This window comes from Euphorbia lathyris, chromosome 4, assembly GCF_963576675.1.
Source record: "Euphorbia lathyris chromosome 4, ddEupLath1.1, whole genome shotgun sequence".
Taxonomy (NCBI): domain Eukaryota; kingdom Viridiplantae; phylum Streptophyta; class Magnoliopsida; order Malpighiales; family Euphorbiaceae; genus Euphorbia; species Euphorbia lathyris.
Window position 1 is genome coordinate 34,751,393 of NC_088913.1, and position 23,184 is coordinate 34,774,576.

Below are 23,184 nucleotides of genomic sequence, written 5' to 3' on the forward strand. Positions count from 1 at the left end.
ATTACTGCTTAACGGACAAAAATATCATCCCAAAAGGATTTTATATTCACATGGTATGTCATTCTTCTTGTAGAAGTGAATGAATACGAGAGTGTGTTTGTGGGTCAAATCACCGTTATCAAATCGGAACTAGACCATATGGGCCAACCTTGTTTGATTAGAATTAGTCATGAATCCATTCGGATTATGCTTAGAAATTTTATATCTTTAAAAATCGTCTAAAACTGTTCAAACATATTACCATTATATAAACATGAATTAATTATAAAAAAATTCATTATGTTTATAGCAGAGAAACTGATAAGTTAACAAAAACTTGAAAATTTTGATTAGATGTGGTTGAAACTATTGTTATGTTTCAAATTTTTGGAACTTCTTTTTATGGTAGTACTAATATAAGAAAGTTCAATAACCCCAAACATTAATTTTAATAAAATAATTGTTAGCGATATTTTTGAAATATACTAATTTCAACTTTGGCGTTTGTGGATGTGATGCAGGCATGCAAGAAAAATTAATTCCCCAATGATTTATTATATTTCTAAGAAAATAATTGAGCTTAAAAACTGAACTTCTAAAAACGAATTGATTAGTGAATGACCCGAGGACTGAAAAAATCTCTCTTAGGTCCGCTTATAAAAAAGCTTAACTAGCTCACAAATGACTACCAAGACAACGCCAAAACATAAAAATCAACACAATAGATTTTTTTAATTTTTCTATTTGTTATTGATTTTTTTATAATATTTTGATTACAAGTTTGGAAGGAAAAATATGAAATTACAACGTGAATCTCACAAAGGAATGGAAATCCCAAAACATAAGAAATTAATGCCAAGAATGTAAACTAAGGAAATAAGAATAAAAATAACAAACTTGGTATTGATGGATGAAAATGAATTATGAAATTTGAAGTTTTTCGATGTTGCCCACGAGTCACTAAAACGGTAGTTTCGTAGCTTGGGAGGGTTCGAATTGATGTTGGAAAACATTTCACTTATCTAATTGAAGAAAAATGCAGATAAATGGCAGAAAAAATCAGCAAAGATGGTGTTTCGAGGGGTCGGAAAGGGCTTAGAATTTTGGGTAAGAGTTTGGGCGAAATGAAAGGTTTAGGGCCGACTTGGTATATCAGGGATTGAATAAGTGTAAAAAGTTTTTGATTTAACGAACTGGAGGGGGTTGCAAAAGTTGTTGGAAAAAGGGTGGCAGAATCTGAATTTTTAAAGTAGAGAATCCAACGAAAATTTGTTTTGGGGCCAGAAATGGATTAAAAAGTTGGATTTTAGGCACCGTTCAGGATAAAATGAATATTTAAGGCCAAAGTTGGTATGTTAGGGATTCAAGATGAAAAAACCATTCTGGGTTTAATGAACTCGAGATTTGTTGTTGGAGAGTATTTAAAAATCGAAATTAAGAAAAATAAAGGTCAGAAAGTCGGTTGAAATATGTGTTGGTGTTAGGTTTATGTATTGGTTAAGGCTATATAATGATGTTTTATTCTCTATTTTTATAGTCTTTAAGGTTTGAGAATCTAGGTTTGCAACTTCCACTAACTACGTCACTTCTTATTTTGATTCTCCACCATCCCCCCTACTTAAAGGTGTATATTAGAGCCCAAAAATGTGGATGTAAGTTGAAGAAAGGGGCCACCAAAGTGCCATGAAAATAGTTGTCCACGTTTTTTTTTTCAGCTTTCGATACTAGCCTGTTTGATCTTCATCAGTAGTTCCTAAATTTCTTAACATCTCTAGTTTCAAAATTTGTTATCCTCGTACCAAAATTCCACCCTTGGATTGGATGCTTCGAAAAAATTCGTTGAAGAAGCGTACATGCTATTACTAAACAAATAGCAACTAATTCTTCCATTTTTCTTTTATTCTTTAATTGCTTTTCTGATTATGCTTTTTCATTTTACCAAATTTTATATTAAAATTTATCTCATGTTTTATTTACATAAAAATTAAAAATTAAAAATTAAAATTAGCCCCAACAATAATGAATAATAATAAAAAAATAGATGTGATAAAAAAAAAAATGATGTATTGTTATGGTTTTTTTTATTCATTTGCAAATATATCATGAGTTCATATACACTTTGAGACCTCATTTGTTTGTCGGAAAATATTGTGTAGGAAAATATTTTTCTGATTTTCCGGTGTTTTTTTCATTAGGAAAACAAGTGAATGGAAAAATTTTACGTTATTCAACAGAAAAATATATGAAGAAAATAAGGAAAATGATTTACCCTTTTAAAAAGAGTAAATTAGTTTCCTATTTTCCTCAAGGTTGTCCAAAATATTCTCATGATTTTTATTTAATCATTGCCAGCATCTAGCAGTTCTGATTTCTGATTTTTGATATTTTCTGAAAAATGTTCTCCATTCTTGCTCAAAAAAGCAAGATATTTCGTTTTCCAGAAATAGGTGTATCAACAAAATAATAACAATTGAAAAAACTTTGCCAATGTCTTCTTTTCTTAAGTTCTGATACATGATCTATTTTATTTCTGATAAATGCTCCTACTTGTGTATTATATGTTCTTATTATAAATTCTATAGGTAACAAATGATATCTAAATGTTTTGATTCCATTTTTAACAACTAGGAACTCTTTCTCATTAATATGATAATTTTTCTCTGATGGTCTCCAAGTTCCTGATTTATACCCACATATTAAAGGAGTTTCTTTATCTATATCATCTTTTCTATATGCTATGAGGATTGGTCCCCACCGGATATCGATAGCATCTGTATATAACTCGATTTGATCATCATCTTTGGGTAATCTTAATTTTGGTAGAACTTTTACATCTTTTTTTTATTATTTTTTGTTATACTGTTAGTGTGATTTATTGTCCATTTAAATGGTTTATGTTTTTTAATTAACTCCTGCAAGGGTTGTCTTAATTTTGGTAAATCTCTTACATAATCTCATGCATAATTTATTATTCCTAGAAATTGTTGAACTTCTTTCTTAGTGTTTAATTTTTCTTTAAAATTTTCTATTCGAGTTATTATATGATCTTGTAGTTGTAGTCATTCACTATCTATTATATACCCTAAATATTCTATTTTATTTTTAAAGATTTGTGATTTCTTTTCTGATAAAAAGATTCCATGTTGTCTTGATGTTTTCATAAATTCATCTAGGTGTTGTAAATGTTCTGCTATATCACTATTATAGATTAATATATCATCCACATAAACTACACAAAATTCATTTAATTTTCTGAATATTGTATTCCTTCTTCTTTGAAATATCTGAGGTGCATTTTCAGACCAAAAGGTAACACAATCCATATTCATAGTGTCCTTGTGGCGCACTAAATTATGTTCAAGGTCTAGATTCTTTATAGAGCTTAATTTGCCAGAATCGACTTTTACAATCAAATTTACTGAACCACTTCTTTCCTAATAATCTATTAAGTAAATTTCTCTTATAGGGTAAAAAATATCAATAAAAAATCGTTTTCTTATTTAGTTCTCTATAGTCTATTACCATTCTGGTTTTTCCTCTTTTTTTGTTTGCTATGTTTTCTTACTAAGAAAAGCTGGACTACTATGAGGGCTTTTACTTTCTTGGATTAATTTTAATTCTAGTAACTCTTTATTTGTATTTCAAATTCTTTTTTATCATCAAGACGATATTTTATTGGTCTAGTTCTAACAACATCATTAGAATTTATGAGTTCTATCTTAGCATATACCTTTTCTTTTTCCCACAAAGTTATGAGGTTTTCACTAAAGTTTATCTTTAGATATTCACTACGCCAAATAGCCTCTCAGACGATGGTTAAAAACCGTCGTCCTGCGAGATATAAATCATTCATGGGGCTCGTTGTCGTCTGTTGCACCTTCAGGCGATGGTTAGGTTCTGTCATGTAAAGATACGACACATGACATTATCCTAGTTGCGTATTGTCATATTAATCTTGTTATGATGCTGCTTTTTATTATTAACATCACCTTTAAGGTCATCACATGACATACTAATAATTAAAAAGGTCAAGTAGATATATAGGAAATTGACATATTGGTATTCGTGATGGCAGTTTTTATAATAATTTATATCGTTGTAGCTTGTTTTAGATGATATAGGTCTTAATCAATCATGTAAATGGATTTATTTTTAGATGACAGATATATTTATTTTAATGTCTTTTTATTGTTGTTTAGATGACTTTTTTTTAAACGTAAATGTCACTATTTGCCTTCTTCTTCGAATGAATCTGGTAATGAAACATAATCAAATGAACAAGAATTTCTATATATTAATGATTTTAAATTTATTGGAGACTAATGCTCATAATCTGTTTACATTTGAACTAGACAAATTTCTTAATGTAATTAATATAAGGTAAAAACAATAAGCAATACATCTCAAAATCTGTCAATCTTTCAAAAGGCGTGGTGTTGGAAGCAAAATCCAACTTGATCTGCATATCTAAGTCATTATTAGGCCTAGAATCCCCAAGTCTTGATATCTGCAAAACCAAATGATGCTCATTAATTATGTACCATATACAGAGAGACCTAATATCTCTCATTTACCCTTTCCCCTTCCTAGACCTTTCACTTACCCACCCATAATATAAATATAAAGCTTTTACCAATTCTCAAGAGTCCACAACCCAACACTATACTTACTCTAGTTATATCGATCATGGATAAACGTATAAGGGACCTCCATCTTCGTGTTGAGTCGCAGATTTCCCTACTCCGGTATGAGGCACCAGGTGGCTTCTCAATATTACAGGTATATGTATCTTACTCACCCAGTTGTGCATTGTTCTTCCTTCTTTATTTCTGTTAACTCATGTACGCTTGCTGCTATATATGCAGGTCATCACCATCGGCAATGGTCTATCATGATGAAGGGCCCTCCAAACACTCTTTATGAAGGAGGTGTCGATTTCCCCTCCACACCTCCAGTTGTAAGATCATGAACTTATTAACACATAGTAATCAGTTCATATACATGCATATACACTCATGAAATTACTATTATTCGCAACTCATATTCAGGACCAAAATTTATCATCGTAATATCAGTCCTTCGGGCATGTATCTATGACCCGGCCACTTGATCGCCCTTCCTATCCTATAGATGATGCTATAAATCTATGCATTTGCCTATGTTTAGGATCTAATTTATCTATTCAAGTTTGGGGTCTAATTTATCTATGCATTTTCTAGCTATTATTGCATATTTATGGAAAGCTGATAGAGCCCTTCATTGAGGGGCCATTTCCTAGCCGAGAGTGAATTGTTGAGCAATACATCAGCAACAAGGCAGGTTATCTAGCAACTGCCAGGAGATGGACTCAAGAGCATGTAGGGGGGCATGATGATGTGCGAATAGCAAGCAAGGGGGACATGATGATGTGACGTGCGAATAGCGTACAAAGGGGTGTGATGTGCGAATAGCAAGGAGATTTGGATGCTACACAAACACTAAGCTGGATGGTGTGGACTACTGGATGGGCATAGAGCCAATCTTGAAGAACAGAATGATTACTGATTACAAATCTACTTGGTATTCAATCTGATCTTCAATGTTGGCTCCATGCCCCACCAGTATTCCACTCCATCCAGCTCTAGTGTTTGTTTAGCATCCAAATCTCCTTTGTTGTTATTCGTGCATTGATGCGTGGCGCCTAGTAGCTGTGTAATAGAGTGTGGATGATGGATGAGAAAATGTAAGAGTAAGGTGTTATGTGTGCAATTGAACTCTACTAGACATGGCTACTTAGGGGCAAGTGTACCCCGTCGTATCAAGTAATAATCCGGTTAAGACCGGGTATCGAATCCGCGGGATTTATAACCATAATTATTAAACTACTCGGTTCTATTTGTTATCTAAGCGGTGAATACTTTAGGTTGGTTTGGGTGACGACTACAAACTACTCCTAAACTACGGTGAGATAGACTCATGTAATCGAAACTCTACGGGTTGCGATAAGTTATAAATATAATAAACAAAAACTCCGAATATATACGATTGATGATTTACTCTTGCAAAGACGACTACGTGTAGTTCGACTGACCCGTGAAGTACTTAGACTACGTGGTTCCTAGTCAATGCATGTCTAATGCTGGGGATCAGAAACTAGGGCCTGTAAGTTCCGTGGCTTGTCAATTCCTACAGTTTCTGGGGTGTTACTTCCAATAGGGCAGCACCTATATGGTTCCCTAAAGATGACCCATGAAAGGGCGCCGGTAATCACGCTCCCCTACATAATAATCAATCACAAATATCAAAACAAGTAGTAAACATCAACACGTATAGAGAAACGGAAATTGCAAATCATATATTATAAATATGGAAGGAAAAATATGGAATACAACCAAACCTAGTACATAGGAAGAGTACAAGCTAATTAGCAAGTAGAAAGGGGAGAATCGGCCCTTAGAACTAGCTAATCGGACTCAAGGCCGTCTCTTAGGTCTTGGAGGTGGAACTCTCGAGCTTGGTGGAAGAGGATGGAACGAAACTTCGGCGGAGTGATGGAATAAATGAACAAGCTCTCAAGGTGGTAGAGTTTAGTTACATGAAATTCTGAATAAGAAAATGAATGTTAATCACTCTTATTTATACACATCAAGTTCAGGGGTAAACTCGTAAATACACAAGTTACAAGCAAGAATTCACATTTTTTGTGCAGGTTTCACATGGCACGCCCCGCGTGGAAGGGAGGACGCCCCGCGTGTCTGCCATTTTCCCCATTCCGTTGATAATTTCTTCACGCGTGGACTAATTTCAGAGTTGTTGACTCAACCACGCTTTGCGTAGACCGGAGTACGCCCCGCGTGGTTGAGCTCCTAGAACTTTTGTCACTGTTTCACACCTTGCACGCCTCGCGTATACCTGGGGACGCCCCGCGTAGGTGAGCTCTTGGAACAACTGTCTCAATTTCACACCTTGCACGCCTCGTATGCTATGCCATACGCCCCGCGTGGTAGGTGTTGACTGTGTGGGAATACGTGGGTTGACTGTCGTGATTCAATGGGAATCGTCCTACGCCCCGCGTGTAGCCTTCCATGCCCCGTGTACGTGCTGAATTATCACTTGATCATTCCTTAACTCGTACCTGCAAAATACGACTATCGAGAACCGAATTAGCTTGATGTTTTATTTTTCTGAAATTAATCGAAAGTAAGTACACATACCAACCCATCACCACATATACATGCTAACCTATCACATGATACATAATCATTTTGTTTTCCCCATAATACTAGTGCTACTCCTAATTCAAAAAGTTATTATATCTTACCAACTTGTCCTGATCCTTTAAAAGACCATTATCTTCCTTTTATCTCTTCAACTCTTAAAAACCTTATTGCATCTTCAACTTCACAAAAACCACTATGTAGCAACCCATCCTTACCTAGTAAATTGTTCCCTTCGCATTTTCCCACACATACTTGACCGTTAGCTACAACTATAACTCTGTCATTAGCTCTTTCACTCGATACTAAAAGTGGAATATCTATTAAACTATCAACGTGGTTAGATGGTTTTTTGGCACATACCTCTTATCCCTTATCCCCCTTCTTTTATTAAATTACTTCCTTTTACCCATACAACTAATGCTTATCTCACCACAATCGACACTACTAAAGAACCTGCAATATATTTATAATCTAGTCACGATCCTTGGAAGACAACAATACATTGGATATTACTTCTCTTCCTAAGGGAAATAAACATACATCTACTAAATGGATTTTTCGTATTAATCGTAAATTGGATGGTTTTGTTGATCTTTATAAGGCTCAAATTGTACATCGGGGTTGTAATCAGATTCAAAGAATTTATTATGTTGAGATTTTTTTTTCCCAGCACTATAGTTGTTACAGTTCATTTATTGTTTGCTATGGATGCATCTAAGGCATGTCATATTCATCAAATTAATATTAACAATTATGACCTTTATGGATTTATCAATGAATTAATCTATTTCAATCTGCCACAAGGTTATACCAAAGCACTTAACGGTCAAGTTTGTCAATTGAGGAAATCCATATATGGGCTTAAACAGGTTGTTCGACAGTGGAACAAGGAATTTACTTCTCAAATAATAATGTTTGATTTCACCCAAACTCTATTGATAGTTTCCTTTTTACATATGTTCAAAAAGGTGCAATTCATGTTCTTATTGTCTCTATAGACGATGTTCTTATAACTAGTAACTATGAAACTTCTATTGAAGATTTTAAACAATATATTCATTCTTCTTTTACCATTAAGGGTTTAGGCCACGCTCAATATTTCCTTGGTATTGAAATAGCAAGGGAAAATGACGACATCCTTTTTTTTTTATCTCAACGTAAATATTTCTCTAATTTGATTTCTGATGTTGGTCTTGATCAGGCTCTTCCTTCTTTTCATATGCGACTAGATATTGACATGGATCTCTCTATTGGATCTGTTTATCACACACCATATGTTCATGATAGGTTTATTTTCGGTTGATTTATCTAAATTTTACTCATCTTATTATTGGGTTTGTTGTCCAAGAACTCAATCAGTTTTTGCACATTCCTTGCTCTCATCATATGGATGATATTCTTTATCTTTTTCGGTATCTTAAAGGTACCATGAACTATGGCTTATTTTAAATTTTTGTAAGTAATTTACAGCTAACTGGATATTGTGATGGTGATTGAGTGCCATGTAAAGAAACTCGACGTTGTGTTAATGGATATTGCATATTTTTTTTTTGGAGATTACCTGATTTCTTGAACATTAAAATAAGCAAATAGTAAATGTTAAGCAAACAACTTTTCTTGCTATTGATAAACCCTTCCTCGTCACATCCTAGCTTTATGATTAAATATGAATAACCACTTAATAACATGTGAAGATAAGGCAAGCCCATTGCCGATGGTGGAGTTCTTGACTGCATTTTTTAGGAGATGCTCAACTTTTTTTTTAATTACAACTGCATTATCATCTCCAAAATTCGAACCCTAGTTGAATAGATGATCTTGTGCCTTAACCAACCTAAACCATATACAAGTGGTGGTTTTAACTATTAGTGAAAATTATATTATATTTTGCAATTAGGTAGCAAGTATCTAATGTTATGGTACAAATGCATCATTACCATAAAAATGTATATATTAGGTGTAGGGATATATAAAACATGTGGAGAAGAGAAAAGGTAATGGAAAGGAAACAAAGAATCACAATTCTCAAAATAATTAATTAATATATTCTAAAAAAAGATACAATAATCCATTAGAATCAAGAGTAGAGATGAATTAATATTACATATCAATATATATATATAGCCAAAATTGCAAAAACTCTCACATAGCAAGTTGTATTAAGGTCAAAAATAGGTGTGGATTTGCATTGATTAACATTAACATCCCGCAGGATTCACAGTTCCGGTCATAGTTGGCTTAATATTGGTACAATTAGCTATTGGAGGTCCTTTAGGTCCAGTAAATTTGAGATCAATGTCAGCAAGTCCTATATTTGTGCAACTTCCAGGCATACAGTTGATTGAAATTGCATCAGGAGTGGGTGTTGAACCCTTAATGCCTTTAAAGGAAATATCAGTAAGCTTGACCTTTGACGGAGCCTAGAAATTAAGCAATAAGGTTAGTGATATGATAAGAAAAATAAGACATGAAAATGAAACCAATCATTGTATAGCATTTTTGTATAGAAATATGTGGAAATTCGTACCGTTGTACTGCATCCACCGGGTGGACAATACATCATATCTATAATGATAGGATTCTCAACCTCTTCCATGGTAATATCTGAAAAGTGTATGCCCGATGCTTCGCAACCGTATTTGTCCGGCCATGATTTAACTCTCACACCATTATCACTTTTTGTAAGGGTGCATCCTTGAACAGTGACTCCGGTTACAGGTTCCTCATTCTGGTAAAGTCCTAAACTTCCGATACTAATTCCATGACCAGGACCACATTTGACGTTTATTACCTTTAAGTCTGATGTTCCATCACCAACAGAGACACAATCATCACCAGTACCAATGTTAACGTCAGTAATGGTAACTCCCTTTGATCTTGCAACATGAATTCCATCTGTATTAGGGCTTTCAGCGGGTGCAGTTATTGTAAGCTTTTGTAATGTGATGTCAGTGCTAGACAAAACATTGATATGGAAATTCTTACTGTTGAGGGATGTGATACCTTCCACAAGACCGGTTTTTACGAAATCAAGCCTTAGATTCTGTATAATTTTAATTAGTTAGAATCACAAATAGATATATGTTATATAACTGTTGATGCTAAATGAGCAAGCTTAATTACAATTGCTGTTGTCTTGCACATTTTTGCACTCTTGAAACAACCAGGTTGGCTCTTCCACATTTCTTGGCCTTGACCATCTAGAGTTCCAGTCCCACTTATTGTGAGTTTATCAACATGTTCAAAAGTAATCCAACCAGAAGTTTCCACTTTAGGTGGTGCCTGTAAGGTTCCTATAAGGTTAAATTTCATCTCTCCTTTACAAGGACCTGCCAGTAACACTGGCCCTGTTAGAAATGTTCCTGTAGGAACTGTCACCGTACCGGTACCTGCTGCCGCACATGCCTCTTTCCAAGCAGTCGTTATAGCCTAACAAAGGAAAATTCTAATTAATTAATGCATATATTTGTTCAACAGTAATGTAATCTTGTTCCTATATGAATTACCTGAGCACTATCTGCACCAGGTTTTGCTCCAAATGTCGTTATATCCCCTCCTCCACCCCCTCCCGGTGCTGCTGGTGCTTGCGCTTTTACATTAGATAACACAATCAAAATCGTAAATAGAGTTGACAACATTAAACAAGATTCCATTTATCTTTCTACAATTTCTTTTGGTATTTTCTTGCTTAAGTGGATAATGGTTTTATAAGTGTTCATTATCTAATTTTAGGAATTAGTTGTTAGATCTTCTTTTTGTTTACGGTTGACTCTTCCTATTTTTGGAGAAATACCATATGTTTCCTCAAATGCATGCATGAGGACCGCATGAATTTCCTATTCATGTTTTATATTTGTGCAACTTTTTTTTGGTAACACTATTATAGAATAGTTCAATAACCACAATTGTTATTTTCATAAAATAATGATTATAAAAAAGAGATATGATAAATAAAATGTAATGTAAAATGGAAGGTGATAAGAGCAGTGAATGTATATCGTTTTCTTTATTCATGAGTTGATATATATACTTTCAATTTTTTTATCAACAAATACAGAGCTTTGTAGTATTGTAGGATAAGGTATAAATTTACCTAATGGTTATTGGGAAAAAAATTAGTCTCTACGTTCAAAACATTGAAATCTTAAGTCTAACATTTACAAGACCGTGCAATGTCAAACCTTATTAAGGAAAATAAGTTTTTTATTTATAATTTCATATTCCGGCCATCCTTCAACATCTAACATGAAATAAAAATAAGCTTCGGTTACGAGATAGTAATTATTTATGTAAATAACTTTTAACAATTGAGATCTCAATAATTATTATATTATAATTGAAATAAGTTTTATGTAAAAAAAAATTGGAGGGAAAGTTCTACAATGAAATGGACTTTATTATCAATGAAAAGATGATAATTATACAATTTTATTCTTTAAATCAATCATTTTTCAATGAGCTTATATATATCTTATTTTTCTTTTGACCTATCCATTTAATTAAATCCATTATATTCTCGATTTAGAGGCCCTGTAAATGAAACCCTTAGTTCCTCCTAGGGCCACCCACCATAACTATATAATTGGAAATTATCCTTAAGCTATATCAGACATCATATCTGCATGAACATTGTGGCATTACTGCTTAACGGTCAAAAATGCCATCCTAAAAGGATTTTATATTCACATGGTATGTCATTCTTCGTGTAGAAGTGAATGTATACGAGAGTGTGTTTATGGGTCAAATCACAGTTATCAAATCAGAACTGGACCATCTGGCCAACCTGGTTTGATTGGAATTAGTCGTGAATCCACTCGGATTGTGCTTAGAAATTGTATATCTTTAAAATCGTCTAGAACTGTTCAAACATATTACCATTATATAAACATAAAGTAATTATAAAAATTTCATTATGTTTATAGCGGAGAAAATGACGAGTCAACAAAAACTTGAAAATTTTGATTAGATGTGGTTGAAACTATTGTTATGTTTCAAATTTTTGGAACTTCTTTTTATGGTAATACTGATGCTCGCATAATATGTAGTTTTTAACAGGACAAGTGTATCCTATTGCAACAAGTAATAATGTGCTAAGCACGAGATCGAACGCAAGGACTATTTGTTATAATTAGTAAATCTACTTAGGCTGATCTAATTAGTTAAAGGGTTGAATCAAATTGGGGTTTGTTTAATTAACTAATTGAATTAAAAGTAATAAAATGAACAATTATCAGGGTAGAGAGTGAATTAATGGAAGGCACAACCTAGGATGAGGGATCATTTGATTAAATCCTATGTGTGATTTTAGGGGGTTCAGGCTTATATTCTTCCTATCTATTGACGGTAATCACCCTAATAAGAAATAGGAACGTGATCAAGATCCATATAACTTATTTACATTCATTCAGCTAACGGCTTGGTTAGGCATATAACCTAGGACATGTAAAGCATTGTGTTTTCTGGTGATTAAGACTAAAGTCATAGCCCAGCCACGAAGCCGCACTCCTAGTGTCCTAGCGAGGCCAAATCATGCAATTTCAGATTAGATAATCTCCTGTCGGTTTCATATCTATCTATAATCCTATCTTTGTCAGGTTCTAGGCATTAAGCATATATATTTCAGACTAGATAATCTCCATCGGTTTCATATCTAGCTATAATCCTATTCCTGTCAGTTTCAAGGCATTAAGCATGCATAATTTGATCAATCAATAGAAACCATATAAACCCTATAGGACCCTAATCATACAAAATCATACAATCAATTTCATCCCCATCCCAGATTGGATGGGGATTAGTTCATAGACAACCCAATCAGAAAGGCAAGGTAAATATGATTAATGGAAAACATCTTCAATCAATTATAAAGGTAAAAGATGAAAGGGAAAGAGAGAAATCTAAAACCCGATTTGTCGATTCCGATTATAAAACAGAAGATCTAGTGCTTTTCCCGTCCATTGTTCTTAAAAAAGAAAAGAATTGAAAACTAATCTAGAAAGCTGGGAAAAATAAAAGAAAAAGGAATTGCTGAAAAGTAAAATCTATTATATAAAGCTGAAAACTAAAAATGTCGATCCCCCTCGGGATAGCCGCTACAGAAGAGATATCTCCCTATTTGTAGAGTTAGGAAGAAAAACCCTAATGTCATAGGGGCAAAATAGACAATTACTTAGTGTTTTAGTGGGCCCCAGAGCCCAAATCCGCGCATTCCAGCAAAGGGGAAGGCACTGGGAACGCCTTCCCCCACCTCGTCTCGGCGAGACAGGTCTCCCAAAGGGGCATTTGCCTCTTTTGGTCCCTGATGAGTCCACAAATGCTCCAATGGTCCCTGGTCTGGTCCGAAAATGCCCAAAAGTCCCTGAAAATCCCTACAAACACTAAAAATACCATAAATAGCAGAAAATACTAAATTTAACTAAAAACTATCAAATTAATACCAAGATTAACTAAAAACTAAGTCAAGACAATCTAAATTACTCCTAAAAATACTATAAATTAGGGAGCTATCAAATACTAATGTAATAAAGTTCAATAACCCCAAACATTAATTTTTAATAAAATAATTGTTAGCGATATTTTTGAAATATCCTAATTTCAACTTTGGCAGTTTTTGGATGTGATGCGGGCATGTAAGAAAAATTAATTCCCCAATGATTTATGATATTTCTAAGAAAATAATTGAGCTTAAAAGTTGAACTTCTAAAAACAAAATTATTGGTGAATGACTTAAGGACTGAAAAAATCTCTCTTAAGTCCGCTTATAAAAAAAGCTTAACTAGCTCACAAATGGCTACAAAGAGAAAGCAAAAACATAAAAAATCAAATACAATGGATTTTTTAATTTTTCTATTTGTTATTGGTTTTTTTATAATATTTTGATTAAAAATATGGAAGGAAAAACAGGAAATTACAACGTGATCTCATAAAGAAATGGAAATCACAAAATATAAGAAACTAATGCCAAGAATGTAAACTAAGGAAATAAGAATAAAATAACAAACTTGGCCTTGATGGATGAGAATGAATTGCGAAAATTGAAGTTTGTCGATGTTGCCCATGAGTCACTAAAATGGTAGTTTCGTAACTTGGAGGGTTCGAATTGATGTTTGAAAATATTCCACTTATCTAATTGAAGAAAAATGCAGATAAATGGCAGAAAAAATCAGCAAAAATGGTGTTTCGAGGGTCGGAAAGGGCTTACAATTTCGGGTAAGAGTTTGGGCGAAATGAAAGCTTATGGTCGACTTGGTATGTCAGGGATTGAATAAGTGTAAACAGTTTTTGACTTAACGAACTGGAGGGGGTTGCAAAAGTTATTGGAAAAAGGGTGGCAGAATCTGAATTTTTAAAGTAGAGAATTCAGCGAAAATTTGTGTTTTAGGGTCAGAAATGGATTAAAAAGTTGGATTTTAGGCACCGTTCTGGATGAAATGAATATTTAAGGCCAAAGTTGACACGTTAGGGATTCAAGGTGGAAAAACCATTTTGGAATTAATGAACTCGATATTTGTTGGTGGACAGTATTTAAAAATTGAAATTAAGAAAAACAAAGGTCGGAAAGTCAGTTGAAAAATATGTCGGTGTTGGGTTTATGTATTGGTTGAGGCTGTAAATTGATGTTTTATTCTCTATTTATAGACTTTAAGGTTTGAGAATCAAGGTTTGCAATCCACTAACTCCGCCACTTCTTATTTTTATTCTCCACCATCCCCCCTACTTGAAGGTGTATATTAGAGCCCAAAACCATGGATGTAAGTTGAAGAAAATGGCCACCAAAGTGCCATGAAAATAGTTGTCCACCTTTTTTGTTTCAGCTTTCTATACTAGCCCGTTTGAGCTTCATTAGTAGCCTCTGAATTTCTTAACATCTCTAGTTTCAAAATTTGCTATACTCATACCAAAATTCCATCCTTGGATTGGATGCTTCGAAAAATTTGTTAAAGAAGCGTACCTTCTATTACTAAAAAAACAGCAACTAATTCTTCCATTTTTCTTTTATTTTTTAATTGCTTTTCTGATTTTATGCTTTTTCATTTTACCAAATTTTATATTAAAATTTAGGAGAATGTACAAAAATAAACCATATGGTTTGGACCATATTTAAACATAGACTATGTGGTTTAAAACTTGACAAATAGGTATCAAGATGTTCATTCTGTTAGCAAACAGAGTCCAAATTGACTAACGGTGTTAAAAAAAGTCGAAAGTCAAAGGGAAAATAGTTAATTTTATCCTTATAATTATTTATTTTATAAATTAACCCTCTCACTATCTAATTATCACAAACAAACCCCAAAATAAAAAATAAAAATCAAATACACCATATTCTCCATCTCTTTTTAATCTTTATTGGCTGCACAGTTAATCATGTGGTTGGTAACTGTTCATCTTTTTGTCATTTCTTCAAGTCCTGGTCAGAAATTAGCCGTTTCGGCTGTGATATCTTATCCAGGCCTCTGGTGTTTTCATTGCATATAGGTGTTGATTGTACTGTTAGAAAAAATGGCTTTGTTGTTGAAGACAATGACTTTGAATTGTGGGGGTATATTTGTCTTTAGGGACTTTGCTCTTAAGAGCACTTTTCCTATCCCACATGGGAAACTTACAATACCTTTGAGTGGGTATAGATAGAGTTGGGATTTATAAGCCTCTAAATTGTGTTAAGTCAGTTTTAGCAAATATATCACACGTGTGCGCTCGCTCGTTCGCGCGACGCCCGACTGCACTGGGCCTGAATTTTATTTTTATTTTTTTATCCATTTCACTCCTTTGAATTTTTCTTCAACAGTTTATTTAGTCAAAAAATGGAACCTTATTTTTCTCCTGTTCTACCTCCATGTTCTAACGTATATATGAACGTTCTTATTTCTGAAGCTTATAAATACAAGAAGTTTTCCAGCTTTGCAAACTCAGTTTTTTCTTTTGATCTTTTTCAATCAAACTTTCTGGGCAATTAAAACACTATTGTTGTTCCATCATCTTCGATTTTGAGTGCAGAAGTTCGAAGGTCTCTGTGTTAACCTTGGGGAGCGACCGGAATTTCAGATTGCACCTCGGTTTGCCAAAATCGCTTTCAAGGCAGTGGCCTCCGCCACGGCACAGTTTGTTTCTTATTCAATTTGTGATTTTTTTCTGTTACCCTAATTCTTTTCCTACAAATTGAAAGCGAAATTCTCTGTTTTGTAATCATGTCTTCTCTGATTGCGAAATCCCTTTATGCCCTCTCCAAACTTGAGCCTCTAGACGGTCTTAATTATAAAAGATGGTCGCAGAAAATTCTGATATTCTTTGAACAACTCGAACCGGACTATATTGTTGTCCAGGATCCACCCTCTGGCCCAAATGGTCCTGCCATATCTTTAATTGTTCAGCAGTATGACACCCAATCTACAAAATACGAAAAAGACAAAAAAACAGTTAGGGGTCATCTGTTGAATCATATGTCGAACCCACTGTTCGATATTTTTGTCAATCAAAAATCTGCCAAAGAAATCTGGGATACCCTGAAAGAAAAATACGGGTCTGATGATGCTGGTAAACATAAGTATGTGGTTGGAAGATGGCTCAATTATCAAATGGTTGATGAAAAACCCATCATTGACCAGATTCATGAATATGAGAATCTTGTTGCTGAAGTTCTGGGTGAAGGCATAACTATGTCTGACCTGCTGCAAGCCAATGTCCTCTTGAAAAAATTTCCACCTTCCTGGAGTGATTTCAGAAACCACCTGAAGCACAAGAAAAAAGACTTCAGTCTCTATGAGCTTGTCAGCCACATGAGAACTGAAGAAGCAAATAGAATGAAAGATAAGCAACTTCCCTCAAAATCTGTTTCAATTAATGCTAATATTGTTGAATCTGTTGTGGTGCCAAAAGACAGGACCAAAGGACAATCCAGCAAATTCCAGAAAGGCTCAAACTAGAACAAACCTTTCAAGAAGAATGGAAGAATTCAAAAGAGGAAGGTGGTGGAATGCTTTGTGTGTGGTAAACCTAGCCACAAGGCATTTTAGTGCTACCAAAGGAAGAACCAACAAAACACCAATCAGAATCCAAAAACAGAGCTGCTCCACAATCCAATCTGGTGGAAAATGAAGAAATTATTGCTGCTATTGTGGTTGAATCTAATCTGGTGGAAAATAAGACGGACTGGGTACTAGACACTGGAGCTACAAGGCACTTATGCTCAAACAAGGACCTGTTTCATCACTTTGAGGACGCTACTGATGGGAATGCGTCTATATGGAAAAACCACTACTGCTGGTGTTGTGGGTAAAGGAATAGTTTTAATTAACTTCTGGAAAAAGCTTGTCTTTAAATAATGTGTTGTATGTGTCTGCTCTTCGTAGGAATCTTATTTCTGGTAGCTTGCTAAATAAGGCTGGTTTGAAAATTATTTTTGAGGCTGATAAGGTTATTCTCACTAGGAATGGGACTTTTGTAGGAAAAAGGGTACCTAGTTGATGGCCTTTTTTATTTTGAACACTGTCTATGTGAATTCTTTTAGAATTAATGCAATTACCTCTACTTCTGTTTACTTGAGTGAATCCATTGATCTGTGGCATGGTAGATTAGGACACATAAATTTTGCTTCCATTAAAAAGTTGGGAAATATGCATGTTATTAATGTTACTAATTCTGAAATTAATTCCAAATGCTCTATATGTGTGGAAGCAAAATTTGCAAAGAAACCTTTCTTACCTGTTGAGAGTAGAAGTACATAACTGCTTGGTTTAATTCACTATGATTTGGCTGATTTTAAAAATTCTGTTAGCAAAGGTGGTAAAAGGTATTACATTACTTTTGTTGATGACTTTTCTAGATATACCAAAGTGTATTTATTAAAATCAAAAGATGAGGCTGAGCAAATGTTTATTAAGTTTAAATCAGAGGTAGAAAATCAATTAGATAGAAAAATACACCATATTCTCCATCTCTTTTTAATCTTTATTGGCTGCACAGTTAATCATGTGGTTGCTAACTATTCATCTTTTTGTCATTTCTTCAAGTCCTAGTCGGAAATTAGCCGTTTCGGCTGTGATATCTTATCCAGGCCTCCGGTGTTTTCATTGCCTAAAGGTGTTGATTGTACTGTTAGAAAAAATGGCTTTGTTGTTGAAGAAAATGACTTTGAATTGTGGGGGTATATTTGTCTTTAGGGACTTTGCTCTTAAGATCACTTTTCCTATCCCACATGGGAAACTTACAAACCTTTGAGTGGGTATATATAGAGTTGCGCTTTATAAGCCTCTAAATTGTGTTAAATGGGTTTTAGCAAATATACCACATGTGTATGCTCGCTCGTTCATTCGCGTGACGCCCGCCCGTCCTGATTGGACCTGAATTTTATTTTTATTTTTATTCGTTTCACTCCTTTTGAATTTTTCTTCAACAGTTTATTTAGTCAAAAAATGGAACCTTATTTTTCTCCTGTTCTACCTCCACGTGTATATGAACGTTCTAACTTTCTTATTTCTGAAGCTTATAAATACAAGAAGTTTTCCAGCTTTGCAAACTCAGTTTTTTCTTTTAATCTTTTTTCAATCAAACTTTCTGGGCAATTAAAACACTCTTATTGTTCCATCATCTTTGACATTGAGTGCACAAGTTTGAAGGTCTCTGTGTTAACCTTGGGGAGCCACCGGAATTTCAGATTGCACCTCGGTCTGCCGAAATCGCTTTCAAGGCAGTGGCCTCTGCCATGGCACAGTTCGTTTCTTGTTTAATTTGCGATTTTTTTTTTCTGTTACCCTAATTCTTTTCCTACATGTACTTCCAGGTCCGTTCTGCTACCGTTGAAAGAAAGGGTTTTCCATTTCACAAAGGGGAAAATTGCAGAACTGAAATCCAAGGCGAATTCGGAGTTCGGAACTAATAAAATTTCATCTTGACAAGCACTTTTATCACACATATGGCAATCAATTATCCGTTGTAGAAATTCTGATTTTGATGATGTGACTGATTATAAGTTATTAATTGGAGCAAGAACAAGATTGAATCTGCCATTACCAGGTAAATAGTTTGGAAATGCAGTTCAAGCTGGGACACTGAGTTTGAAAGTGAAGGAGTTGCTCGAAAATGGAATCGGGTTCGAGGCATGGAAGATGAACAGGATGGTGGCATTTTATAGTGAAGAGAAGTTAATGAGATTTTTAGAAGAATGGAGGGAAAATCCGAAGCTGATGACGATGGAAAATGTGACAAAAAAAATGCACTGGTGACTAGTAGTTCTCTGAGATTTAATGTTTACGGCAATGATTTTGGATGAGGAAGTCTGATTGCTGTGAGGAGTGGATGAGGGAATAAGAAATTAAAAAGAGATGGAGAAGATGGTGTATTTGATTTTTATTTTTTATTTTGGAGTTTTTTTGTGATAATTAAATAATAAGGGGTTTAATTTATAAAAATAAATAAATATAAGGATAAAATTAACTTTTCCCCTTTGACTTTTGACTTTTTTTAACACCGTTAGTCAATTTGAATTGTGTTTGCTAACGGAATGAACCTCAAAATATCTATTTGCCCACTTTTAAACGACATATTCTATGTTTGAAAATGGCCCAAACCACATGGTTTATTTTTATACTTTCCCCTAAAATTTGTCATATTCTTCAAAATTAAAAATTAAAATTAGCACCAAAAATAATGATAATAATAAAAAAAAAGATGTGATAAAAAATAAAATAAGATGTATTGTTATGGTTTTTTTATTCATTTGCAAATATATCATGAGTTCATATACACTTTGAGACCTCATTTGTTTGTCGAAAAATATTGTATAGAAAAATATTTTCCTGATTTTTCGGTGTTTTTCATTAGGAAAATAAGTTAATGGAAAAAATTTAGGTTATTCAATAGAAAAATATATGAAGAAAATAAAGAAAATGATTTACACTTTTTAAAAGAGTAAATTAGTTTCCTATGTTTTTTGGAACCCCACTTCATTTTTTCCCTTTTCAAAATAATAGCCACTGACTACTTCTTTTCATTTTTCGGTGTTGTAGCCAAACACTTAAAATATTTAGGGTAAATTTCGAAAAAAAAACTTATGGTTACACTGTTTGTCATTTGCATCAGTGTGGTTTTTTTGGGACATGAAGACGATTGTGGTTTTTGTTTTATTAAAAATAACCGTTAACGACCTTAAAATGTAAAATCCCAAGAATTAAAGTTCTTTAGTGCAACATTTCATATGAAACCAAATTTTTTATTTTTTAAAATTATCATTTTCAGAGCTCTCTCTCTCCAAACCAAACAACATCTGAATTACCTGAAAATCAAAAAGTTGAAGAATTAAACACTAGTATAGAAATGCAATGTAGCTACGCCTCATTAGCTACGGTTATATCTAATAACCGAATCTAAAGGGCATTGGTATCAGTTATTACAAATAACCGACTCAAATAATTACTTACTAGCATCGGCTATTTGAAATAACAAATTGTAAAACCCCTAAATCAAGAGGGTGCACGTTTTTTAGGGTTATTGGCTTTGGTTCTTGGAAAGAACCGACCAACTGACCATAAATATTAAGGTTAGTTACATTGTAACCGATGCCAATTACATGCATTACAAATATAAGAAAGGTATTATGCTTATTTTCTTTTCTTCTCCTTCGTTAACCAACTATTACAGAACAAATTCTCCTTCCTCTTTTTCATGAAAACCGCATTCCATGCTTTGAGTTTAATGTTTCGTTTGTGTTTTGACACAGAAAAGTAGTAAGTTTTGTTCATTTTTCATCGTCTCCTTTCATCTGTTATATGGGTTTCATTTGTTATATGTGTTTCGTTCGTGTTATAGAGAAAATTTCTCCTTTGCGTGAAAACCACATTTCCATGTGTTGAGTTTGAAGTTTCATACGTGCTTAGTGGCTGTTTCGTTCGTGTTTCGACACGAAAAAGAGGTAAGTTTCGTTCATGTTTCGTTTTTCATTCTCTCCTTTCTTCTGTTATATGGGTTTCGTTCGTGTTCTATCTTCAAATCATATGGGTTTATGATATGGGTTTGTTCGTTTATGATATGGTTTCGTTTGTTTCTGTTATATGGTTTCATTTATGATATCGGTTTGTTCATTTTCTGTGTAAACTGGCTCGATATTTAGGTCGATTGTGCTAAGATTATTGATATGCTCATGGGTTTTGTAGACCATTAGGGTTTTTGTTAGGGCTTCCATTTGCTTTAGTTGCTGTCATTTTATCTCTTGTTGGTGTTATTGTGTGGATTATTAATAGGGGTAAAAAACTCCTATCTTTTAGTACGGTTTTGTGATGTTTTTAATGCCAATTCCAATAAATTAACATCAGTTTTTCATACTTTATTTCATTATTGTCAACTATTGAGCTCTTAGTTCTCTTTTAGCACTTTTATCACTTTTATGTATTAATTTATGTCATTTTGAATAAAATAATGCCAAGTTAAGTGCTCACCTAAATTTTCCTTAATTTTTTTAGGCTAATTGATTCTCCAAATGTCAATATAAATTAATTCGATACTCAAAGATTTAGTTTGGTGAATCAATTTAGCCTTAGGACTAATGATTTTGGAGTTTTACTGTGATCTTGTAGGTCAATACAGAAGGGGCAAGACCATCCAAGATGTGGAATGAGGAAAAATTCACATACGGGCCTCCTAGGGGCCAGCTTGGGGTTGGCATAGCCCTCCTAGGGTCCAGCACGACTAGTTGGGATCCCTAGCTCGGTGAGCTGGACCTACGAATCAGTCTTTAAAGACTGATTCCACCCCTTTATTTTGGGGGATTTAAACTTGTATAATCCCATTTGAAATTGTAACGTTAACTTAGGCATTTAGGGTTTATTTTGGGTTGTATGAAGGCATGTATTTCAATTTGTAAGGCATCCACTATCAATTACATAAGTTGTGTACCTTTGAGAATTCATCCTCCATACCTCCATCAGCCATTAAAGCACCATAAAGCTTCTTCCATCTCCACTTCAAGGATTCTCAAGTCTTCTCCTCTAATCTCATCAAGGCAACTACTTGAGTCGACAGGTTCCAAAAGGGATTTTTATCCTCTTACTCTATGTCTGCTTTTTAGATATTTCTCTGAATTTGGTTGTATCTCTGAAAATTGTTCTTCCATCTTTAATATAATTTCAGTATTAATTTCCATTTGAGTTTTTGACATATCTTTGACAATCGTCTGTTGGAGTTTAGTGTCCTAAAGACAATTGTTTTAGGATATTAATATTAATGAATAAATTGTTTATTTGATCATTTGATTAATCGGATATATAGCATTAAAATGAAACTATATATAAAGGCAAGAATCTTTCATAAAGAAAGTAACCCTAAGTTTATTTAAGTAGTTATAAAGTGTTCATACAAGCATGAAGTGAGACTGTACTTTATAATAGACCAATAGAATTAAAGTAAACCCAAGTCAATTGATATGTTATAGGGGTTGGCATATTACTGTTGAGACTTGCATGTAACAGTGTTTTCTGTTGAGACAGAAAGCTGATCTCACAAGCTTTAGATATTCGGATATCTAGATAGTTACATGGATCCGGTGAAGGAGTTCATTAGGATTGGGACCTAACTTGAGATAACAGAATGGATTGATTTATCTAATGTGTCAACTGTTCATCTCATTGGTATTAGTAGGTATAACTAATCCTCAGACTCAAACATTCGTTAATTAGTGATTCTAGATTATGGAGTCTGATACTTTGATTCTGTGCGAGCACGATCCAATAGGTGAGAGCCTAGGGTGTGTGAGAGCAGGGTTGGGTATCACACAAAGTAGTTGTAGAATAGTTAATGTCAGATTGAGCATTCGTCACTCCCGGTAAGTGGGAGATATATCCAAATGGCCGCTTGTGGTGAATTGACTGAAATCATTGCAAGGTGATACAGTTAAGAGTAGAAATGAACATTTCACTTAACTTATCTTTTCAGAGTGAATTCAACCTGTACAAGTAAAACCGGACTCTTCGTTATATGTAACCTTGACACATTCCATGGTTATAAGGAATTGATCGAC

At 34.0% G+C, this 23,184-nt stretch overlaps 1 protein-coding gene across 1 annotated transcript; it reads right to left on the minus strand.

Annotated features, from left to right (window-relative positions):
* Window positions 1–9,272: 9,272 nt before the first annotated feature.
* Window positions 9,273–10,833, minus strand: LOC136227831 (exopolygalacturonase-like). Its single transcript, XM_066016600.1, has 4 exons — window positions 10,685–10,833; window positions 10,302–10,607; window positions 9,706–10,221; window positions 9,273–9,598 (listed from the first exon to the last, which is right to left on the minus strand). Exons 1-4 carry the CDS (start codon window positions 10,829–10,831, stop codon window positions 9,377–9,379), a joined length of 1,191 nt encoding a protein of 396 aa, XP_065872672.1. The 5' UTR covers window positions 10,832–10,833; the 3' UTR covers window positions 9,273–9,376.
* Between the last annotated feature and the right edge of the window lie 12,351 nt (window positions 10,834–23,184).

Bases quoted from the DNA above. Each gene is read 5' to 3' on its own strand.
- LOC136227831 (XM_066016600.1), bottom strand. From the start codon at position 10,831: ATGGAATCTTGTTTAATGTTGTCAACTCTATTTACGATTTTGATTGTG. The intron at 10,222-10,301 runs GTAATTAAGCTT...AAAATTATACAG, and splicing joins TGTGCAAGACAACAGCAATT to AATCTAAGGCTTGATTTCGT. The intron at 9,599-9,705 runs GTACGAATTTCC...CTTAATTTCTAG, and splicing joins CCGGTGGATGCAGTACAACG to GCTCCGTCAAAGGTCAAGCT.